We start from the raw sequence: 23,569 nt of genomic DNA on the forward strand, positions 1-23,569 counted from the left end.
GTGTCAACATGCATGAACGCTTTTGGTAACGGTTTAAGATCAATTTTACGCTTAAAAAAATTAAAACGAATCGTTCATATCCATTATTCGCGTTATCTCATAACGTAATTTTTAACATGAACGTGAGAGTATAGTTTTAATCGTTTTCGAGCCAAAGTAAGATTAAATAGTAACGTTTACAGAAAACTTCACTTTTTTAACAACCGTTGATGTATCGTGATGACTATTTTAGATATGGTTTTTTCGTATGCGGGGATGCTTTATCGGCAAAATTTTCTCTATTTTTTTATGATAAGAATATTATACAAAGTTATATACTAACAAAAAGGCACTATTTTAACCTCTAGTTAAACTTTTGATACTATTTTAAAACATGAAATATGTGATTGATTGATTCAAAATTCCATTTTGCACCGTCTGCGTAGGCTCAATTCAAAGTAAAACGAAAAATCCCTGAAACACAGGCAAAAATTCAACGCGTATTTTGAAAAGTATGCAGGTTTCAGAAAATGGTTGAAGATTGACATCACTTTTAACGAGTAAAAATGAGCGATCAAAATCAAAATTATTTTCAATAAATTAAAACAAGTTGGACACAAACTTGCATACAACAAACTTGCGTACAATGAAATCCAAAGAAATGGATGAATCAATCTAAGTTATTTAAGATCGAAATTTTGGAAAATCTCGAATACAAAAGGTGATGTAATTCCCATCTTCTGCAGTTTAACTCTCGCTCTTTCAAATGTTTCAATTTTCGACTAATTCATCACATTTTTCAATGAAATACCTTAAACGTTACGTTTTACGGATTCGAAACTTGATGAAGTCCCAAAGTAATTGTAAGAGTCAATTTATGACTCGATATTTCTCCTTCACTTTCTTCATTGGCATTAGATGGCATTAATACGTTAAAAAAAAAACAATATTTTCTTTGCGGTTGAATAATTTGACACGATTTAATATTTTCAGCCTACCTAATTAAATTACGACTACAATACTACGTTTCTCGAATCTCAACCTTAACAATGATTTGTCCACTGCCGTCAAAAACAAGCGTTTCTTGGGACACTGGTTTCTGGTCAGCTTTTATCGTACCATTATCATCAACCACCTCGACTTCAGCGAACTCATCCTCTTCAACTTGCTCGTGGCTATCGAAACTGGGAACCTTCCCATGAACCATCGATTGATGATTCCGTAAGAGATAGCTTCGACTAAACTTTTCCGAACATTCGGTGCAACCAAACGGTTTCTGTCCAGTGTGGGTTCGTTCATGAGTTTTCAGATGGGTTAACTGGTTGAACGATCTTGGACACTTTTCGCACTGAAATAGTTTCGCCGTTTCTCCCATGTGGATCCTCAGATGTGTTTGCAGATTATACTTCGTTCTGAACTCTTTACCACATACATTACAGGCGTAGGGCTTTTCCAGGGGACCCTCCAACTGTTTGATCGCCGTCTCAGGATCCATTTCAATTTTCCGGGACTTCTCTCGGGGTTTCGCTATTACGTGTACTCGTTGCTTGTGCTGCTCTAGCAGTCTGGAGTCTCGAAAACGCTTTGGACAGGCGACACATTTGTAAGGCTTGAGCAACCGGCAACTGGCAGTTTTATCATTATTATGCTCTTCAAATTGCTCACTAGTTTCGAAACTCATTTTGCAAATACGGCAAGCATATTCCGTCGTTCGTTCGTGCAAACTGTAATGTGCCCGGAGACCTGCTCCGGTGCTACAGATTTTGTTACACTTTTCACATTTGTACTGGCCATCATCCTTCCGATGGGTTTGCATATGCCTCGCGAGATGTTGATTGACTGTAAATGATTTGGAGCAAATTTCACATGTGAAATTCCGCTCTCCACGATGCCGTTGCTCATGGACCTTCATATTAGACAGATTCATAAAAGCTTTCCCGCAGATGCCACACTTGTACGGTTTTTCACCGCTATGTACCCGCAGATGTTTGGTCAAGTTACAGGCTTGGTTGAAACGTTTGGAACAAAACTCACAGACGAACGGCAGCTCGTTAAGATGAGAGCGCTAAAATTTAAAATCTTATATCAGTTCCTCATTTAAAAAAATAATTTATTTTTAATTTACCTCATGCGACAGCAAGTGCGATTTGCAGATGAATCTTTTCTCGCACTGGCCACATTGGAATGGTTTTTCGCCCGTGTGGGTGCGAATGTGGTATATTAGGTTGGTACTTTGCGAGAAAGATCGATCGCAGTGCGGACAAGCGTATCGTTTATCCTTCAAGTGCATTCTCATGTGTTCCTTCAAATAGGCTACCCGTTTTCCGCAAATCGCACATTCGGTCGGAATTTTGGATCCCGAGGAAATCGGTCTAGACGGGTGGTCTTTTGAGATTACTTTCTCGGAATTTAAAACTTCTGGAGTTCGATTTCCTATTTCTGTTTCAACCGAATCCTGTTCATCTTTAACTTCAAACTCTAAAACTTGTGAATAATTTTCAGGTTCTTGGTCTGAATAATCCTCGTTTTCTTGATTATTTTGAAAAACTTCTAAATCTTCTCCAGGTTTTTGTTCAATACTTTCTGCCTTAATAATATCATCTTTTACCGAAGCCAATTCCACAGACCTACTCAACTCCGGTTTAATATCATCGACCGGTATTTCGTGCCCATTTGTAAGTGGATCCAAGCTATTGAATGGATCATCTTCGGGATCCTGGTGCTTAACGAATTTCTCCACAACGTATTCTTTGCAGCTCGGTTTGAATGAATCGTCAAATTTTTCAATCCGAAAATGACAAAATTCACAAACCGGAGAAATAATGCCGCAAATCGGTTCAACCTACAAAACATAATGTACATTTACCAGCTCCAGAAATCTCCCATGGTTAATTTATTCTAGATATTTACCTTAACCTGAGTACATTTGAAAATTTTATCCAGCAGCTTCTGGTTCGATTCTTTACAAAAAATTGATTCCATAGCGCCCGATGTTCCGTCGCAAATCCGGCAAACAACTTTCCGTTCCACGAAAGGGCTGCAGAAAGAAACAAAACAATTTAATGAATTTATTTCCTATCTAATCCTATGATTATTCAAGCACTTACCATTCTGGAATCGATTTGAAATTCATTCTCTGTTCCAATAAGAATTGTTCTAGAGATTTTGCTTTATCGTATAATATTAAAAAAAAAACTTTAATTTAAATTAATATGAAAATAAGATGTTGTGAACTGGACGCGATTAGTTCATGTTTTGAAATCAAACACAAAATTCTGCACGAACATATGAGATGTTTTAAATTCGATTAAATTTTAACCAGCGTGGTACTGGTACACGCTCCATAAATAAAACTAAAGAGTATTTTTAAAGTTCCAAAAAGCGAAGATGTGAACTTTATCAACTTGGGTGAATCTGAAATCTGATTTGTTTTATTTATTTGTCTGGGATTTTAACACTATCGTGTTATTCATCCCTGTCTGAAATCTGAAATCAAACAATTGAAATTCAAAACTGAAAGAATGACAAAAACGATAAAAATATTAAAAACTGCCAAAAGTTACAAAAACGACACAAGTGACAGCTATAACTAAAATGACAAAACTAATAAAACAAATTCAAAACTGACTGTTTTCGTAAAAATGACAAAAATGACAAAAATGACAAAAATGACAAAAATGACAATAATGACAAAAATAACAAAAATGACAAAAAATGACAAAAAATGACAAAAATGACAAAAATGACAAAAATGACAAAAATGACAAAAATGACAAAAATGACAGAAATGACAAAAATGACAAAAATGACAGAAATGACAAAAATGACAAAAATGACAAAAATGACAAAAATGATAAAAATGATAAAAATGATAAAAATGACAAAAATGACAAAAATGACAAAAATGACAAAAATGACAAAAATGACAAAAATGACAAAAATGACAAAAATGACAAAAATGACAAAAATGACAAAAATGACAAAAATGACAAAAATGATAAAAATGACAAAGATGACAAAAATGACAAAAATGACAAAAATGACAAAAATGACAAAAATGACAAAAATGACAAAAATGACAAAAATGACAAAAATTACAAAAATGACAAAAATGACAAAAATGACAAAAATGACAAAAATGACAAAAATGACAAAAATGACAAAAATGACAAAAATGACAAAAATGACAAAAATGACAAAAATGACAAAAATGACAAAAATGACAAAAATGACAAAAATGACAAAAATGACAAAAATGATAAAAATGACAAAAATGACAAAAATGACAAAAATGACAAAAATGACAAAAATGACAAAAATGACAAAAATGACAAAAATGACAAACATGACAAAAATGACAAAAATGACAAAAATGACAAAAATGACAAAAATGACAAAAATGACAAAAATGACAAAAATGACAAAAATGACAAAAATGACAAAAATGACAAAAATGACAAAAATGACAAAAATGATAAAAATGATAAAAATGACAAAAATGACAAAAATGACAAAAATGACAAAAATGACAAAAATGACAAAAATGACAAAAATGACAAAAATGACAAAAATGACAAAAATGACAAAAATGACAAAAATGACAAAAATGACAAAAATGACAAAAATGACAAAAATGACAAAAATGACAAAAATGACAAAAATGACAAAAATGACAAAAATGACAAAAATGACAAAAATGACAAAAATGACAAAAATGACAAAAATGACAAAAATGACAAAAATGACAAAAATGACAAAAATGACAAAAATGACAAAAATGACAAAAATGACAAAAATGACAAAAATGACAAAAATGACAAAAATGACAAAAATGACAAAAATGACAAAAATGACAAAAATGACAAAAATGACAAAAATGACAAAAATGACAAAAATGACAAAAATGACAAAAATGACAAAAATGACAAAAATGACAAAAATGACAAAAATGACAAAAATGACAAAAATGACAAAAATGACAAAATTGACAAAAATGACAAAAATGACAAAAATGACAAAAACGACAAAAATGACAGAAATGACAGAAATGACAAAAATGACAAAAGACAAAAATGACAAAAATGACAAAAATGACAAAAAATGACAAAAATGACAAAAATGACAAAAATGACAAAAATGACAAAAATGACAAAAATGACAAAAATGACAAAAATGACAAAAATGACAAAAATGACAAAAATGACAAAAATGACAAAAAATGACAAAAATGACAAAAATGACAAAAATGACAAAAATGACAAAAATGACAAAAATGACAAAAATGACAAAAATGACAAAAATGACAAAAATGACAAAAATGACAAAAATGACAAAAATGACAAAAATGACAAAAATGACAAAAATGACAAAAATGACAAAAATGACAAAAATGACAAAAATGACAAAAATGACAAAAATGACAAAAATGACAAAAATGACAAAAATGACAAAAATGACAAAAATGACAAAAATGACAAAAATGACAAAAATGACAAAAATGACAAAAATGACAAAAATGACAAAAATGACAAAAAATACAAAAATTACAAAAAATTACAAAAAATGACAAAAAATAACAAAAAATGACATAAAAATGACAAAAATGACAAAAATGACAAAAATGACAAAAATGACAAAAATGACAAAAATGACAAAAATGACAAAAATGACAAACATGACAAAAATGACAAAAATGACAAGGGAAAATAAAATAAACTGTCAACCAATGAGATTATTTTTAAGGATTCTTAGTTTTCCTACAGGGCTCAAAATTGTTTCCTACTTAGATTTGAATTGTTAAATTTTTCTTGTTTTTATATTTCCAAGCCTACGACAGATAACCTTATGAAGTTCATAAAAAATTTAGGTACCCAGGAACATAAATGCTTAAATTTAATCAAACGTCCGTTAATATTTATTGATGGGGCGCATGATGACAAAAGCTTGCGTAACTTTCAACATAAGGTACTCCCTGCTAGTCGGTCGCCATCATGGTCATCATCATATAACATCTGTAGTACAGCTCTATTAAACTGCAATTACTCGTAGGGAGGTGCCTGTGCTTGTAGCTCGGCATGTACTTACTCGGCACATACATACAGTCAGAAAGACGAAGAAAAACATATGCATAAACTTCAGCCTCAGATCTCCGCCTCGCAGTGAAGGGAGGTCTGGCTCAGTCAGTCTCTGTCGGGGTCGAATGGGCTCTCGTAAACCTTTTGAAGCTATGATGGAGTTATTTTTATATTCAGCTAAACAAGTGCGGATCGAATCGGGTAGTCTTTAGCCCGTTGTTCAGTCGGTTGGTCTAGGAATGATTGAATCAAATAAATGATTAAATTGTACCATGACCAGTAATAGAAGGGTACTAACTACAGCATGGCATCCAACCGTTGACGATCAAACTATGATGATACGGAAGAGCTTTTATGATCAGAAGAATACCTACACAAAGCGGTGGGAAATTCCCATGATCCTCAGCTGCTGTCATAAGCTCATCAGGTCATGCAAGCAACTGAATAAGTCGTTCAAATGTTTATCCGATTTATATAGAAGATAACTTTGTTGCCATTCACTTTTGCTTTTCTGCAAAAAGAGCTTCAACTGCATAAGAGTTTGAGAGTTTACAGCACCGGCCCATATCCTAGGTCAAGATCGGCCATTCGAGTGTCTTCTGATGACCGTTGAAAAAAGTTAGTTCTGTTCTCCCTTCCTTGCACCACGTGTGCATTAATGGTGACGCTTTGACATTATACACCTAGTAGGTTGATGTGCGGTTTACAGCCTTGAATCACGCGGAGAGACCTGTGTCGAATAAGTTTTGAGTGAATTTCGCTCTTCTCCCAAAGTCAAAATAGTCAGGATCAACGATCGTTCATCAAAATATACAAGTTGCTCATATATGAGAAAGAAAAAGCTTGGTGGCTACCAAGAAAAAAACGCCAGCATCGTACCGAGGTTCGTATCTCATGCGCTCGTTGAAATCTTTTGTATGAAGTCGAATAAACACAGTGACCAAATGCAGAAGTTTCAATTCTTACGTTTACATATAGTAAATATGATGATTGATGAGTGGTTAAGCATACGGGTGGTTTAAGCACATCATTTAAGTAAAAATTTTAGATATTATTTGCAGTATGGCGAGAGTAGGATAAGAGCCAATTGTAACATTCGATAAGAAGTAGTAGGGGAAAACTGTACAAGACGCACCAGCGCGAGCGGGGTAAAATGGCTCATGCCATTCTTCTCAAATACACTAACCTATGGTTTCGGATGATGTTTTTCTTCATTTTTATTGTAGCAAACGAGCTTTTTCATCATTTTTTAGGTGAAATGTTCACAAAAACGACTTTAATTCTTAGAAACCGAAGGACACACCGAAGGTAAACAATCCTGCACAAACTGATGAAACCCTCATCTTATCGTTTTTCCACTCGTATGCACTTTTAGAAGACTATAAATATTTTGTTGTATTTTACTAACCTCCCACAAATTTTCACTAAAATCAATCATACCAAAATTGGGGCAGAATACCCGCAAGACCACGTGTTTTACGCTCAAATTTTGAATGCTGTTAACTTTTGAGAAAAACCGAATATCATACCGTCATTCTTTTTATTAGCTGACTCCCAAATTAAAGAACGCATGCATAAGAATGCATAATTATACAAATTTTGTCCTTGTTTGAGTTAAAATTATCTGCCGCCATGTTTGACGCGATATCAGCCAAGAAACTGAATTTCGTTGCCTACCTGAAGGCGTTTTATTTTACCTAGAAGGACAAAAAAAGTTAATTTTGAACAAAAATGACAAAAATGACAAAAATGACAAAAATGACAAAAATGACAAAAAAGACAAAAATGACAAAAAGGACAAAAAGGACAAAAATGACAAAAATGACAAAAATGACAAAAATAACAAAAATAACAAAAATGACAAAAATGACAAAAATGACAAAAATGACAAAAATAACAAAAATGACAAACAAACAAATATGACAAAAATGACTTTTAGGGGTGCACAAGCAAAACTAGAAAAACATCGATACATCTTTTTGATAATACGTAAATCTGATCCCTAAATCGCCGTGAACTTTCAATTGGTTCATAGATGATGGCTATCGCAGTAAAGGGTGATACGGTCAAAATTTGGTCAATATCAACTTGACGTATTTCTTTCAATTTTGCATTTAAAAAACCTGAACAACCCTCATTTTGAAGGAGTGTGTGTGTGTGTAGAATGTTGCTCCTATTTTGATTTTGGAATTCACTCTTCAGTTGTCAAAATGCCGTCCAAGGAAGAAGAGCAGCGTATCAAAATTTTGCTCGCGCATCGCGGAAATCCGAGCTACTCGCACGCAAAGCTGGCAAAAACTCTAAAAGTTGCCAAATCAACCGTTACAAATGTAATTAAAGTGTTTGGGGAACGTTTGTCGACAGCAAGGAAGTTTGGATCGGGGGGAAATCGAAAACCGGAAGCCGCTAAGACGACAAAGAGAGTTGTCGGTAGATTCAAGCGAAAACCTAACCTCTCTCTCCGAGATGCCGCAAATAAGCTGGGTGTATCATGTGTGTTCAATGGAAGTTGGTCGAAACAGGTTGAAATAGGTCGAAACAAGTAGGAATGGATTTTGACAGTTGATAATCTGTCTCTTTCCAATTGACTTCGATCGATTTCAACCAGGTCGTCCGTTGAACATACGTTCACCAATACTAATGCGTGTTTTGTGTGTTTTACACACGAATTTCTAGACAGATCGAAACAGATCACGGGAAAATTTCATTTAGGTTTACAAATTCTTAAATCAAGCACTTTACACACAAAATTTTTGAGTCCGAAAATTAGCAAAATTTTGCTCAAATTTGACCAGCTAGAATTTTAGCAATCAATTTAGCAAAATTTTTTAACTAAAATTTTAGCAAACATGGAGTTGGCGGCCACCTAAGCACCACCAGCAACGAACATCCAGAACCGCACTTCATCGCCACCGACCGCCGACTGAATCCAAACATCCAGAGTACTTGACGAAAATGAAATGGCGAAAACGAAACAAAAACGTGCTCTCTGTCTGACACACACGCTGCATGTGTGTTAGTGTGGTAGAAATGAATCCTGCTTTCGAGCTGGATCCATTTCGACTAGTTTCGACCGATTTCAACTTGCTCCGTTGAACAACGACCAGACCTGTTTCGACCAAAACATGAGCCCGTTGAACAACGACCACTTGACAGAAACTAGTCGAAACCAATCGCTACTTACGATTGAACGAAGCTATCGTCTACAACTGTGCATCGAGCCAAAAAACGAGCCGGACTATCGACTTACAAGAAGGTAGTGACTCCAAATCGCGATGATAAACAAAATACGACGGCCAAAGCGCGATCCCGGAGGCTGTACACGACGATGCTGACGAAGTTTGACTGCGTGGTAATGGACGACGAAACCTACGTCAAAGCCGACTACAAGCAGCTTCCGGGACAGAAGTTTTATACGGCAAAAGGAAGGGGAAAGGTAGCAGATATTTTCAAGCACATGAAACTGTCAAAGTTCGCGAAGAAATATCTGGTTTGGCAAGCCATCTGTACCTGTGACTTGAAAAGCAGCATTTTCATAGCTTCCGAGACTGTCAACCAAGAAATTTACGTGAAAAGTGTTTGAATAAACGTCTGCTGCCTTTCCTGAAGAAACACGGTTGTTGCGTACTGTTTAGGCCGGATTTGGCATCTTGCCATTACGGTAAAAAGGCCATGGAGTGGTACGCCGTCAACAACGTGCAGGTGGTTCCCAAGGACAAGAACTCTGCCAACACGCCAGAGCTCCGCCTAATGGAGAAATACTGGGCTATTGTCAAGCGCAACCTAAAGAAGACCAAAAAAACTGCTAAGGACGAGCAGCAGTTCATGGCAAACTGGCTTTCTGCGGCGAAGAAGGTTAACAAGGTGACTGTACAAAATCTGATGGCAGAGGTTAAGCGTAAGGCCCGGCAATTCGGATTTGGAAAAGCGGAAGCCTAACTGAATATTTTTCCTGAATTTTATACTAATTAAACTTGAAAAAGAAATTTAATTTGATTTTTTAAATAAACGATCTCACCGATATACACGCGTTTTCCCTTGACCAAATTTTGACCGTATCACCCTTTATCATTAGATTCCAACGATATTCTCGTCTAACTTTTAGATTTTCAAACAAAAAAATGAATGAGATTTAATAATGCATAATTTTCGCTTTCATAAAAAAATCAACAGCAAATTATGCTGTTCGTACCTCAATTCGGCCTCAGCTAGCTGTTAACTTTTAGTTTTAAATATTAATACCTTAATGATGCCATATTTTGATATCGTAGAAAAAACAGTAGCAAATGTTTCTATCAGTTTTCTCTTGAAACCTTATTTCGCTCTCAGTTTGCTATGGATTTAAACATAAAAGTGTGCTCGGCACATCTAAACCTTAACCGATGTATAGATAAATATGTACAAACTCATTTAGTTTGTTCGTCATTTCATCTATTTCTAATCTTCTCAGCTTCTTCACTTCCTTGTTAACTTCTTATTTTTATGACTTCGATTCCGCTCATCTTCTTTTCTTATCTCCTTATTTTCTCATCTTATCATCTTCTCCTCGTCAAGCTTTTCTTTATTTTAATTTCCTCTTATCATCTTTATGATGATAATTTATTGTTTTTTCATCTTCACCACTTATTTTCTGGATCTTATCTTCTAACCAATATCTTCTATTTGTTTAATCTTTTTAGTTTTTAATTTTCAAACCAATTCACAATTCCATCATCTGCTGTTGTTCCCTTCTCCTAGTTATCACATCTTCTCATCGTTCCTTCCTCAAGATTTCACAAAATGTTCGCACTCTCAACGATCCACAAATGATATTTGTTTCGCTGATTTTCCTAAATCGGAATATATAGGCTGTCTTCTTAACTCGCCTTTTTCCTAATACAGCTTTCCTATCAACACGCTGTTTTCATTTTTGCGGTCTTCTCAACTCGCAATACATAGGCTGTCCTTTCAACTCGTGTTTTTACTAATACAGCTGTCCTTTCGGCACATTTCATTTTTGCGGTCTTCTCAACTCGCCTTTTTACTAATACAGCTGTCCTCTCAATACAGTGTTTTCATTTTTGCGGTTCTCTCAACTCACCTTTTTTCTAATACAGCTGTCCTTTCAACACGCTGATTACATTGTTGCGGTGCTCTCAACACGCAATATATAGGCTGTCCGCTCAACGCGCCTTTTTTTCTAATACAGCTGTCCTCTCAACACGCTGATTTCATTCATGCGGTCCTCTCAACTCGCAATATATAGGCTGTCCTCTCAACGCGCCTTTTTTTCAACACAGCTGTCCTCTCGACACGCTGTTTTCATCTTTGCGGTCCTCTCAACTCGCTATCATAGGCTGTCCTCTCAACTCGCCCTTTTTCACTCAAAGTCATTACAAATTTTTTGTTTCCATTCAATGAATACTTACATGCTCATCTAGCAACACTGGTCTGTTATGTTTCTCTCTCAAATTCCACGTGTTTTTTTTTCTGGTGGGTGATCTCTTCTACGGGCTCGCTTGTTGCTAACAAAAACTAGCTCCTTCATGCAGCACAACATGCTTTATACTATTTTCCTGTTCATAAAAGGTCACTTAAGGAAAATTAGGTCCTGTCACGGTCGCCAAAAGTGCAGGCTAGATACCCAACAGAGATCACCCACCGAGATATTCTCGGCCACCGGACGGCTGTACGCCTCACTAAGCTGACGACTGCGTCATTACTGGGGGAGATGTTCGAGCCATCTCGGGGAGAATGTATGACATACCCATACATATATTCGTGTGCCACACATACACAGTAAATTTTTGCCTCGATTTCCAGCAAAAAAAATTGCTGGAATCGTTCAGCAATCCAAATTTTTGCTGGAAACCAGCAATCGGTTTTCTAATTGCTGGATTTTTCAGCATTTGGTTGTACTCTAGTTATTTTTGCTGAAAAACCAGCAATCGGATTTCAAATTGCTGGACTTTCCAGCAATTGATCTAGTTTGCTGGAAAATCAGCAATCCAGTTGTCAAATTGGAATCTGTTTGTTTTCGTACGCTGAAGCAAGGTGAGACTCTATTTTACAGAATTTGGTTAGATTAATATAATTATTTTTATTTTCCTCTATATTCTAGCAACCAAACATTAAGTCAAGGGTGAGTTTATATTGGATAGGTAGATATTCCATGAAAGATACTTATCAAATCTTTTTTTCAGGTGGCGGACGATCAACGCTTTGGCATAAAACTGCCACTCCTGAGCCGGCGTTGGAATAAATATAAAAAAAAAATCATGTTCTTGAAAGTAAATAAATCCCTTATAAAAAAATTGGAGAAAAAATAATTTTATTGCTTATTATATGCACAACCAGTATTAAATATTTAATTTTGAACTGAAATTTAAATTTGGTACTAAATATAGCCCGGTTGTTTTGAAATAAATGCTGGTTTCCAGCAATCTGGATTGCTGATTTTCCAGCAATTTGAATTGCTGGAAACCAGCATTAACGTTTGCTGTTTTTACCAGCAATTTAAATTGCTGGAAATTTTGCTGGAAAGTCAGCGGGACAAAAACCAGCAAAATTTTGCTGGTTTCCAGCAAAAAATAATTTGCTGTGTACATATGTAGGTGAAATGTACAATAGGGTGGCAATGAATGTATGGGAAAAATTTCATGGTCGAATTTTAAAAACCGAACATATAAGTATATTTTGTATGTAGTTTGTCCCAAAACTGACCTGTGTTAAATTTCAGCTCAATCGGAGGAATGCCTCAAAGCGCTCCATGTTCCGGTTTTTTACCCTCAAAAACTACCAAAGGGAAGACCAAAGGAAATCGGAAAAATCGAAATTTTTATGTTGATGTCAAACGACTTAAAATGCTTCAAACTTCAAAATCTAGTAATACACGCAGCGAAAAAGTTTTTTAAGGACAAAGGAATTTTCCTCGATCCCAAAAAAATCGATATTTGGCCAATTTTTTTTTCGAGATAACACCAGATTTCGACGATCCATGCTTTTCTAAGTCATTTGGCATCAATATTAACATTTTGATTTACCCGATTTCCTTTGGTCCTCCTTTGGTGATTGTTGAGAGTTAAAAAACCGAAACTTTGACAGCTTTGAAGCAATATAGCACAGGTCAGTTTTTTGGTCCAATCTATAAAATGTATATGGTCGGTTTACGAAATTCGACATGATCTATTTGGCTGCTACCCTACACAACAAAAAAATATCGTGTAATTTTAGACCGAAAATGATGCGCGATTGTAAGCGCCAGATAACGCTCCCATTGAGGTTTTAGGGATTGTTCGCAGGTAGCGTAGATTTGGTTGATGTAGAATCGCAGTGGGTATCATTTGGGTGTGAGGTTTTTTCCCCAAAAATGCAACCTTCGAAACGACGACAGCGCCACACGTCAATAGCACACAACTACCATGCCTCATCAAACCACAACCAGATGGTTAAAACCTACGTTACCGAAACCGCTTGGTAGCCAACAACGATGGACAGCGACGCCTGAAGAGATAACTACGAAATGCGATCGTGTTTCGAGAGAGGCGAAGGCAACGACCTGAACTGATGGTTCAAGGCCGGTCAAAATGCGGCTGCCTGGTGCTGGTTCACTTTTCCAACAGCATTCAGCGCGAATAGTTAAACCGCAAAATCAAAGTTGGAAGTGTTGAAGAACTCACAGCCAGACACCAGGTAAGCCAGTGAACCGAAGAACCGCCATTTTGTATTCGCCCTAAGGACTTGATTCCTAATGCAAAGTCTCTCGCAACGCAACTAGGACCCCTTTTGGTTTAGACCAGAACTAGGCCAACCATCGATACGGTTCCGGATTAGCAACGGTCGCGGATAATTGCCGTCCTCCAAAAGGGCGAACCCGACCCTCAAAGGCCACCGACGTGTGACTTACAACCTTGGTGTGTCCACGCTCCGAATCTGCTCACACGGAAGGTCGAACGCAAAAAGGTTCCGTTTTTTCCTGCAAGAGTTCCGGGTCATTCGTCGTGTCAACAAGGGCGAGGCCCTACAGGTTAGCCTAGCTATAAGAAAGTGGGAGGTACAAGGCAGTGGTGCAAATACGTTCAGAATAAATTAACGAGAAGTGCAATAATAAGGGGTTTTCCGATCATTTGAGTGACATTCCCTGCGACTTGCTTTGGATAAGCGTGCCGCCCTGAGGCCCATAGAAGGGAGTCCCTAATTCGCCGGTGGGGGGGGGGGTTAATAGCAACATTTACACGATGCACAAAACGATGTGATGATAAGCGTCACTAGGGTCCTCGATTCGTCCCAAAACATCATTATTTTTCAGATCTCCTGACGAAAACTTGTCCGGAAAATAACAGCTGCTGCGGAAAATCTTATCTTGCTGCAATGGAGGAAAAACCGATTAGTTTCAACAGCATTTTTTTCAATATTTTCATAAACCTACATAGCTTTCCTAGATTCTGGAAGTGCTGGAGTTACGCCTACGACTCGTTTCCGAATAATTTTCCAACTTGTTTACTTTGTATCAGACGCGCGCAACACAAGTTTAACATTTCCATGTAATTTTAAATCAAACAAATTCAATTTTACACTGTTTGTGTGTGATATAAAATTCATTCACCTCTTGATCTTTACATCACGGAATGTAAAATGATTGTAAACAATGTATTTCTATCGATTTTCAGAAAAAAAGTTTAAAATTACTTCAAAAGGAGTTGAAAGTTACATCTTCTTCGAATCACACTTGTATTTATACTTTTAGATGATTTTTGTGTCTTATTTCTCAATGAACCTTTTTTTTACACAAAGTTAAGATTTTTCATTATCATTTTTGTGGAACATCATCTCTGTTCTTCAGTATATTTGAATGATTGTGATGATTTGAATGTGCGCTTATTCGGATCATATTGACCCGAACAGCTTTCGAAGGTTAAGATTAAGTAAAACGGACCAGTAATTTAGAAGGGCCTTCATTATTTATATGCAGTCTTTTGTTTGTTGTAATATTTTTTGCATCGCATTTTTACATCGAATTTTTGTCATTCCCGTCGAAAAAGTGACAAATGATTAATATTATTCAGAAAATAATTATTTTTGATATTTTTTTACTTTTGTAGATGTTTTCTATTTTTGTTAGTATTTTTGTCATATTTGTCATTTTAGTAGATAATTTTTTGAAAAAAGTCAATCTCTGTGCTTTATGTCATTTTTGTTATATTTATCATTTTTACCATTTTTTGTAATTTTTCTTTTTTCATTTTTTTCGGTTTGGCGATTTTTGACAATTTTGAGATTTTTGGGTTTTTTTGTAATTTGTGTAACTTTGTTTGTAATTTTGTCAAGATTGTTATTTTCGACATTTCTCCATTTTTTCATATCTTGTCAATTTTCCTTTCTTATTTTCGTAATTCTGAATATTTCTCTTTCATATTCATCATTTGTGTAAATTTAATAATTTTTGTCATTTTTGATATACCTATTCGTATTTTTTGTCCTAACATCATCCCCTATTCTTGTGACAGAGTCGTACCGAGACACAGTGCAGATCAAAAAATTGTGCACATGTGGGTATGCTAAAATATAACCCACCCATGATCACCTGTGGTTACCAACCAGAGACTCGACTGAACCACCACCCAAGTGAGAGTGAGCTGCGTTACAGCCGGCCGACCGATAAGGAAAACCAAGGAAGGACTCGCCTCTACGGCAACAAGCAACCAAGAAGCAAGGTAAGAGCACTAGAGCGATCAGAGACCCGAACTCTTCCATTCAGTAGTAAATTTGTGCTCGTTCGGTGAACAACTCAACTCGGCTTGATTCCGTACGCGCCGTCAGTCGAAATAGAAGGAGTATCGATCACCCCTACTCCGACTTTTTTTTCCTGTGCTTCTCGCGTTGATCGCCGCTGCTGCTGCTGCTGTTACTGTCGATTGGATACGCGAGAGGTGTTTTGTTGTGTTTTATAAACCGAGCTCAAGGCTGTGCACTTCCAGATCTTTAGCAATTCAGCGCCGCCTTGCCGCAGCATTGAAAGTGCAAAGTAGAGAAGGAAAAAAATAAGTATAGAAATTTTTTAACGATTGTTCGACAATCATAACCTCTTTCGGTGCGCGAATTAAGAGGAGAAGCTAAAAAATTGGGAGATGATTGGTCCCCAGTAATAGTGGCACTGTTTGTGTTTGAGTCCAGTGCGGATGACCCAATCGATGATTGGTTGTTGGTGGTAAAGTGAAAGAAGTGAGTTTCTCGCGCATCCACAACTCGGCAAGATTGGCGGAAATGATTTGAATTTTGATTTCCAAGTGTTGGCCAACCGAAACGTGACCGTGAGTGTGTGATCGAAACATCGACCGAATTGAGATCGCGATCATCGATCGACCGGATCAGACAGAGAGCTCTCTACCCTCTAACGAAAAAACAGGCCAACCGAAATCGAGGAATGAAGTGACAATGCAGATCCTATTGCACTTCCGTAAACTGATTCTGCTGCTGGCGGTGGCGTTTGATGCCGTGTCATGTGAGTCTCTTAACCTTCAAACCCACTTAACCCAACTCCAACTCCAATACAGGTTGCAAATCAAATCCGACAAAAAAAAACAAAACTAGAGCGAAATTCCATTCATACCGAAATCGGCGAATGTTTGTACTCATACGATCGTTGTTTTTGTATAGCCTTAAACATATTGCACAATCCGTCCACACGTATCGTGACTTATGAATTAATTTCCATACCGATCGAGAAACTTTCTTTAGTCGTTGTAAAGCTCGAATCAAGGCAAGGCAAGGCCGGATTCGGAGCGAGAGTGAGAGTGATTTTGATACTATGCACGGCTTAGGAAAACACCTACACTGCGTAGACGCTGCCACAACGACGGTCGGATGTCTAGCTGAGTTAAGCAGGGTACCTAGTAAGTACCCGAGCAAATAGGCCCGACTGTGAGGAACCACGTGTGATCGAGCGCATCTTGAACAGGTGCTGCTGCGTGTGATCGTGTGTTTGTTGCAAGCCGTGTTTTGGTGCCCGTCAACAACATAATCAGCTAAATAGCAGCACCTTATCCGTAGACCGTGCCTGGTTCTGTCTGTAGGTTATCTACCTTTGTTGATGGCCATCTCTGTTTAAGTGAATTCCGTCAGCCGGCTTTCGATTTCCATTTCATTGAGATGTTTAGGTATAGCTAGTGTAAGGTTGCCAGAATTTTTTCCACTCCCATCCGGGCCTAGCAATTTCGGGCATTTTTTCAAAAAAACCTGGCAAAATCCGGGCATGGATTTCATTTTTTCAAATCCAAAAGCCGGGCAAAAACCGGGCAAAATTTAGGTGTTATTATTTATAAAAGCAAAGGAAAAATGCAAAAAAATTAAATTAATATTTTATTAATGTAATTGTAGACTTCCAAAAAGTTTTTGGAACACTTAAATATTTAAAGGTTTATAAAAGTAAATCAGCGAAATTATTTGAAACAACCGTTGAAAATTTCCATACCGTTAATCGATTTTGCTGAAACTTACTCAAAAACATTGATTTTTTTTTGGTTTCATTGTGAAAATTGTGAAAAAAATCCGGGCAATATCCGGACTTTTTTCACGATACCCGGGCAACCGGGCCGGACCGGACTTTCTCGAAATTTTGCATCAAATATCCGGGCAAACCCGGATAAATCCGGGCAATCTGGCAAGCTTAAGCTAGTGGCCGTTATGATTGTGGATATCGCAATGTCATATAGCCACAAATTTGTACATCGTGTTAAATCAAATCGTTGTACCAGTAATTGTGAAAATCAATAAAAAACCGTTGATTACAAAACCAATAGTTCAAACGTTTCGTAGAGTCAGCTCTCAAAAATCGATTCAGCCTACAAAATCAAAATTCTTATGATCGTTCTGTAAGTCTCATGATAAAGATGCAATAAAAGAGCAGAATAAAAATAATGATTTTTGCCTGAACAGAGATGCATCTCCATTTTTTAGACAACCAAAGTCATCGGAACCCAATCAGAGGTTATCGGCACGACGACTTCTTACACAAGAAAAAGAGTCCTAAAATCTTGGGAATCTTGGTTGCTGGAAGTTTTTTATTTCACATTTTCTATAACAGAGAAAAGTGGATCGTATGCATTTCCTTTAATGTACCTTAACCGGATTTTTTTTCGGAAAATGAATACCCGAACATTTTGTTACAAAAACGTTATTGATATCTTTCACTTATGCTTGAAAAAATCGAAAAAGTTCCCTGTACTCGGCCTTTAGCTAAGGTTCCCAGAATTTTTTAAACACATATCCGGGCCGGAAAAATCCGGGATATTTTATCTAAAAACCTAGCAAAATCCGGGCATTTGATTTCGAAGTGTCGACCAAAAATTCGGTCAATATCCGGACAAATTTGGTCAAAACCAAATAATTACTCAACAAAAAATAAGATGAACAACTTGAAAACCATTTTTCTATCATAACTTATCAGCAGATTTTCAACAGTATTGGTATTAGGCTTTCAAACAAACCTTTTATGATCATTTTTATAAAATTTGCTCAAAAAATTTCGTTTAGAACGCACAAAAAAAAAATTAAAACAAATTTGTTTTTTTTTTTTGTATGGTTTTTTAAATAAAGTGATCTTGGCAAAATCCGGGCTTTTTTGATGCAGTTCGGGCAACCGGACCTACTTTACTTGAAATACATCAGTCATATCTAGTTTATTTTAGAAGAGAGCCTCAGTTCATGTGTATGTTCATTTTCATTCAATTTTCTGTTTTTCGGGGAAGAGGAGGTTTTTTGGGGTATAGATAGCCCCCCCCCCCCCCCTCTCTCCATGGAGATATTTTTCAAGTTAACTTTTCAGTTCAAGAATGAATTTACCATAGTTACGTGAAATGACTTGATCCCAAAAGGTGTATGAAAACAAGTGTTAAAAATCATGTCAGAAAATTGCCTAACAGAGTTTTTTTTTATTGTCAGTTCTTATTTGCAGTTAGATAATCCTTTTGTATTGAAACTAAAATCATGACACACAAAAACCCTACCTAGTCTTTAAAATTGGTTTTTATTCAGAAGTGTATCAATCAAGTTTATCCTTTACTCTATAACTATTCACTTTTATAATAAAAAAAAAACAATTATATCATTACATATTTTATGCGAATACTTAATATTCTTCAAGAAACCAATTTCAGCCTAAATTTTTTTTTTTGTGTTTATTGTTCTTTAACTCCACATTCAAAAGAGTTTTGATAAATTACACAAGGCCACAAAATTCACATTTTTCTGAAGTGCAAAGAATTCAAGAGTTTTGATGCTCTGAAAATAGGCAAAATTAATTTAAGGAAATTCTGCACTCTTCTAACAAAACTTTAAAACATTACAAAAATTTAGAAACAAAGTTTTTATCAACTTTCTCTAAGACCGCAAGAAATTATTTTACTTGTTTACTTTACCCAATTCTGTGAAATAATAGATTTTGAACATATTTTTAAAGAAGTATTAACTAAATTGAATTTAAGATTTTTCAAAAAGCAAAAATCAAATCGTTCGGCAGACTTCAACATATTTGATATATGAAATAAAATCTTATGAGGGTTAAAGAGTTGAAATGAAAGACGGATAGAAGATCAGAAGTAAATTCTAAGGTGGTGAAAAGAGCGAAGAGCATTTGAAATAGAAGCTTGACCACATACTAAATTCTTTGTCCCACACCAATTAACTGTATTGAAGAAGTAGTACCCAATAGAGAAGGCACTACGTTTTTCGATACAGTTAATTATGGATGGTTCGACCGCCATGTGAGTGTGCACATGTGCCGAACGGACAAAAAATTTAGCATGTGGTTGCTCTGTTAAGTCTTCTATTGTGCGATATCGTTTCCATCGATGGCTAGGTAGATTTCTTATTTTCGTTTTGTGCGGATGTTCCAACTGGATTGAGTTGTCGCATACGGTCAACGGTCAGAAATCTTGGCCTAACTATTTTCGATTAACGGAACGATGTTTTGTAATTGATTTTTATAGCCGAATTATTTTTATTATTTAAGAGGAGAAATCACCGTGAATTTGTTTTATGAAATGAATTTGCGGCTTTATCGGTGAGGGTTAAAGAGTTGAAATGAAAGACGGATAGAAGATCAGAAGTAAATTCTAAGGTGGTGAAAAGAGCGAAGAGCATTTGAAATAGAAGCTTGACCACATACTAAATTCTTTGTCCCACACCAATTAACTGTATTGAAGAAGTAGTACCCAATAGAGAAGGCACTACGTTTTTCGATACAGTTAATTATGGATGGTTCGACAGCCATGTGAGTGTGCACATCTTATTTTTTCAAACTTTCTTCAGTTATGTCAGAAACTTTCTTTCCAAATTTTTAAAACCTTCTAGCAGAAGTATTCAAGGCCGATTTTGAGACCGATTTGGAGAAAAGAGAAAAACTCTTCCCCCGTGTCTGGTGGCGCTACGTGGATGACATTTTCGCTTCTGTAAAAGAACGCTACCTCCCACAGACACTAGAATTATTAAATAATCAGCATAGATCGATAAAATTTACGGTTGAGAAAAAAGTTGAGGGAAAACTGCCCTTCCTTGATCTGCTGATCTCAAGGAAAGAGGACAACACAATAAAGTTTGGAATCTACCGGAAACCAACCTCAACTGACAGATATATTACGGTCGACTCAAATCACTTTGGTGCTCAAAAACAAGCCGCCTTCCACTCCATGGCAAATCGGCTGTACCATATTCCAATGGAAAAGCCTGAGTTTGAAGACGAGAAGCAAAAAATTTTTGATGCAGGAATTGTGAATGGATACGACAATGACTTCGTTCGTAAAATTCTTCACAAGCACGCTAAAAAAAAGCACCGAAGTGATGCAACAACACTTACACCGGAAAAAGAAGAATCGCAAAGAGTTAGTCTACCGTTTTATCCAAAATTGACTAACGGAATCAGCCAGATTCTTCTGCAGCATGGTCTAAAACCTGCATACAAGAGTGGAAACACTCTTAAGGATCGTCTAGTCTCGCTTAAAGACAAGATTCCTGAGGAGGATAGATCCGGAATTTGCGACATTCCATGCAGCAGCTACCCGGCTATTTATATTGGTCAAACTCGCCGTAAATTCAAAGTCCGTCTCAAAGAACACAAAAATGCCGTTGAGAATGGGAGAATTAATGAATCGAGTGTTGTCGCCCACACAACAGAGTTTGACCATTCCGTCGATTGGAAAAAGGTCAAATTTAGGAAGTTTGTACGGAAAACATCACATCTGAATGCTTGGGAGTCGATGTTCATCAGCACCGCCGAAAAATCGTTGATGAACGAAGACGAGCAGACGATCATTTCAGCTCTCTTCAACCTGATCAAACAAAAATCCGCATAATGAAAATTGCATTCGACGAATACTACATCAAGTATGAAACTGGAGCTGCAATTATCCTTTGTGTAATCAGTTGGACATCGTCCTGTAGATGGGCAACATCGAGCCCGAAACCGGTCGACAAAAAGGTAACTTTATATCCTTTTCCGTTAAGTAAGAACGTTATGTGTCGTGTCCTGTAAGACGTCGTGTGTTATGTGTATAGTTAAAGTTCTTACGTAAGCACAAATCATACAAAAATGAGTGAAACTTGTAGAATTTTCATTGTTTTGATCATGCATCATTGTCATCAAAATATTATACCTAAATTGAATAAAATATTATAAACAATTCAGAATAAGTTTTGATGTAGATTTTTTAGTTAAACTGTTATCAAAAATTGATTTAGCTCAAAACTGATTCTTTTTTGGCCGGCCTTCGACCAGACCGAACTGAGCGCCATTAGAAAATTAAAAAACAACAGAAACTAAATCTCGAGTTATTCATACCCGAGATAGCTAAACTGAATACGAATGATTAAAATGAATTCCTTGAATTATAAACTATTGATTCTAGGCCATACACATCAAAGATTTTGTTTCTTGATGAAAATATTTGCACATGATGTTCAAGTGTCTCAAAAAATGCTGATGGCGTTCAGTTCGGTCTGGTCGAATCACGACCTTTTAATCTTATAAACTTCATACTATATTTGTTATTCTAAATTATCGACCTTATTAGTGAAAGTTGTGCTCTTTTAATAAGCTCATGAAAATTACAGGCGAATAGAAAGTTATGAGAAATGAAAATGAGCGAGTAAAATTTGATACGAAGCATGTTCATCATATGTCATCAATTTTTTCCTCATGGAACGAATTTTCATTTTTATAATCTTGAAATATTCTTACTAAAACAACATAAGTTTTACCGATAAGGCCGTTCAATTAAATTTACATTAAAATTTAATTTTCAAATTTACTATTTTTGGAGTGACTTTGTAGTTTACTTCTAGTGGGTTGATTTTCGGCTTTCAGTCTCAAGTTTTTTAGTAAAAACGACTTTATTTTAACATATCCAACGTTTCGATTCTTATAGGATCTTCATCAGAGACCAAAATTTATTACAAAATCGAGTTTACGGTTTGATACGGCGGTGTATCGTTTACTACTGTCGGTTTCAGTTTCAAACTATTGTAAAATGTGTTTTGTGTGTAAGTTATAATTTTAAGTGTGACTTACAGTTAAAAATTCTTTTTCTGGGCTATTGTTGATTTTTGTAATTTTGTGCTTTTTATGCAAAATACTGGAACTGTGTACACTATTTTATGTTTTTTTTATATGTAAAAATAAAGTCGTTTTTACAAAAAAATAACTTGAAACAGAAAGCCGAGAATTAAGCTACTAAAAATACAAATAACTTTAAGGAATTCTATAGTCAAACTAATGATTTTGAATAAGTTAGCCTTCGTTTTTCAACACTGATTTTTTGTGTTATGCTAACATCTTCTTGAAAGCCTATAAATATAGATTTTTCAAAAGAGAAACTTAGTTTCTACCTTTTATCCTATTTCATTTTGAAATGTTTAAACATTCTCGGTTGTTTCAATTTTCAGAAATAGTTTTATATCGTCAGCATACATAAGACATTCAACCTTCTTCAGAATGAACGAAATGTCATTTACGAACTGTATGAAAAGAAGAGGTCCTTAATGAGACCCTTGAGGCACACCAGAGGTTACAACTATGAATTTTCAAATGTGTTGAATCGGCGTTCAGAAAAAAATTCATGATGAAGGGGGCCGTTCACTAATTAAGTAACCACATAGCGTGGGTGGGGGGGGGGGGGGGGTGGGTTTCACATTTGCTTACGATCCCTAACTAGGGGGTAGAGCGGGTATTCAAAAATCTTACGTAAGAATTGTTACATTGATAATTCGTCACAGCCATACGAAACCATAATACTCAGGTTTTTTCCGTATTACCTATGTATCTGTTGGTTATTGGTATTTATTTTTGAATGTTTTTGAGTTAATAAAAAAAATGCTGGTTCTATTGAATTTATAGAGAATCAATTCAAACCAACATGCCACCAAAACACTGAATCAGATCATTATAAAGATCGTCAAAATTTTCGCTTTTTATTATAACAATCTTTTTAATTGAGAAATTTATAGAAACAAAAAGGAAATTGGCGCGTTGTGGTTGTGACACCACG

At 35.9% G+C, this 23,569-nt stretch overlaps 2 protein-coding genes across 2 annotated transcripts in view; one reads left to right on the plus strand and one right to left on the minus strand.

Annotated features, from left to right (window-relative positions):
* Nucleotides 1-945: 945 nt before the first annotated feature.
* Nucleotides 946-3,572, minus strand: LOC129746419 (zinc finger protein ZFP2-like). The gene is made up of 4 exons (XM_055740066.1): nucleotides 3,087-3,572; nucleotides 2,890-3,016; nucleotides 2,105-2,821; nucleotides 946-2,044 (listed from the first exon to the last, which is right to left on the minus strand). The coding sequence occupies exons 1-4, from the start codon at nucleotides 3,110-3,112 to the stop codon at nucleotides 1,001-1,003; spliced, it is 1,914 nt and encodes a 637-aa protein (XP_055596041.1). The 5' UTR covers nucleotides 3,113-3,572; the 3' UTR covers nucleotides 946-1,000.
* Nucleotides 3,573-15,800: 12,228 nt separating this feature from the next.
* LOC129746540 (uncharacterized) overlaps nucleotides 15,801-23,569 on the plus strand; it is a 49,349-nt gene continuing 41,580 nt past the window's right edge. The window contains exon 1 of the mRNA XM_055740229.1: nucleotides 15,801-16,533. Within this exon, the coding sequence (XP_055596204.1) occupies nucleotides 16,467-16,533 (67 nt within the window). The 5' untranslated portion in view covers nucleotides 15,801-16,466. The remainder of the gene's footprint in view (nucleotides 16,534-23,569) is intronic.

This window comes from Uranotaenia lowii, chromosome 2 (assembly GCF_029784155.1).
Source record: "Uranotaenia lowii strain MFRU-FL chromosome 2, ASM2978415v1, whole genome shotgun sequence".
In the NCBI taxonomy this organism is placed as follows: Eukaryota; Metazoa; Arthropoda; class Insecta; order Diptera; family Culicidae; genus Uranotaenia; species Uranotaenia lowii.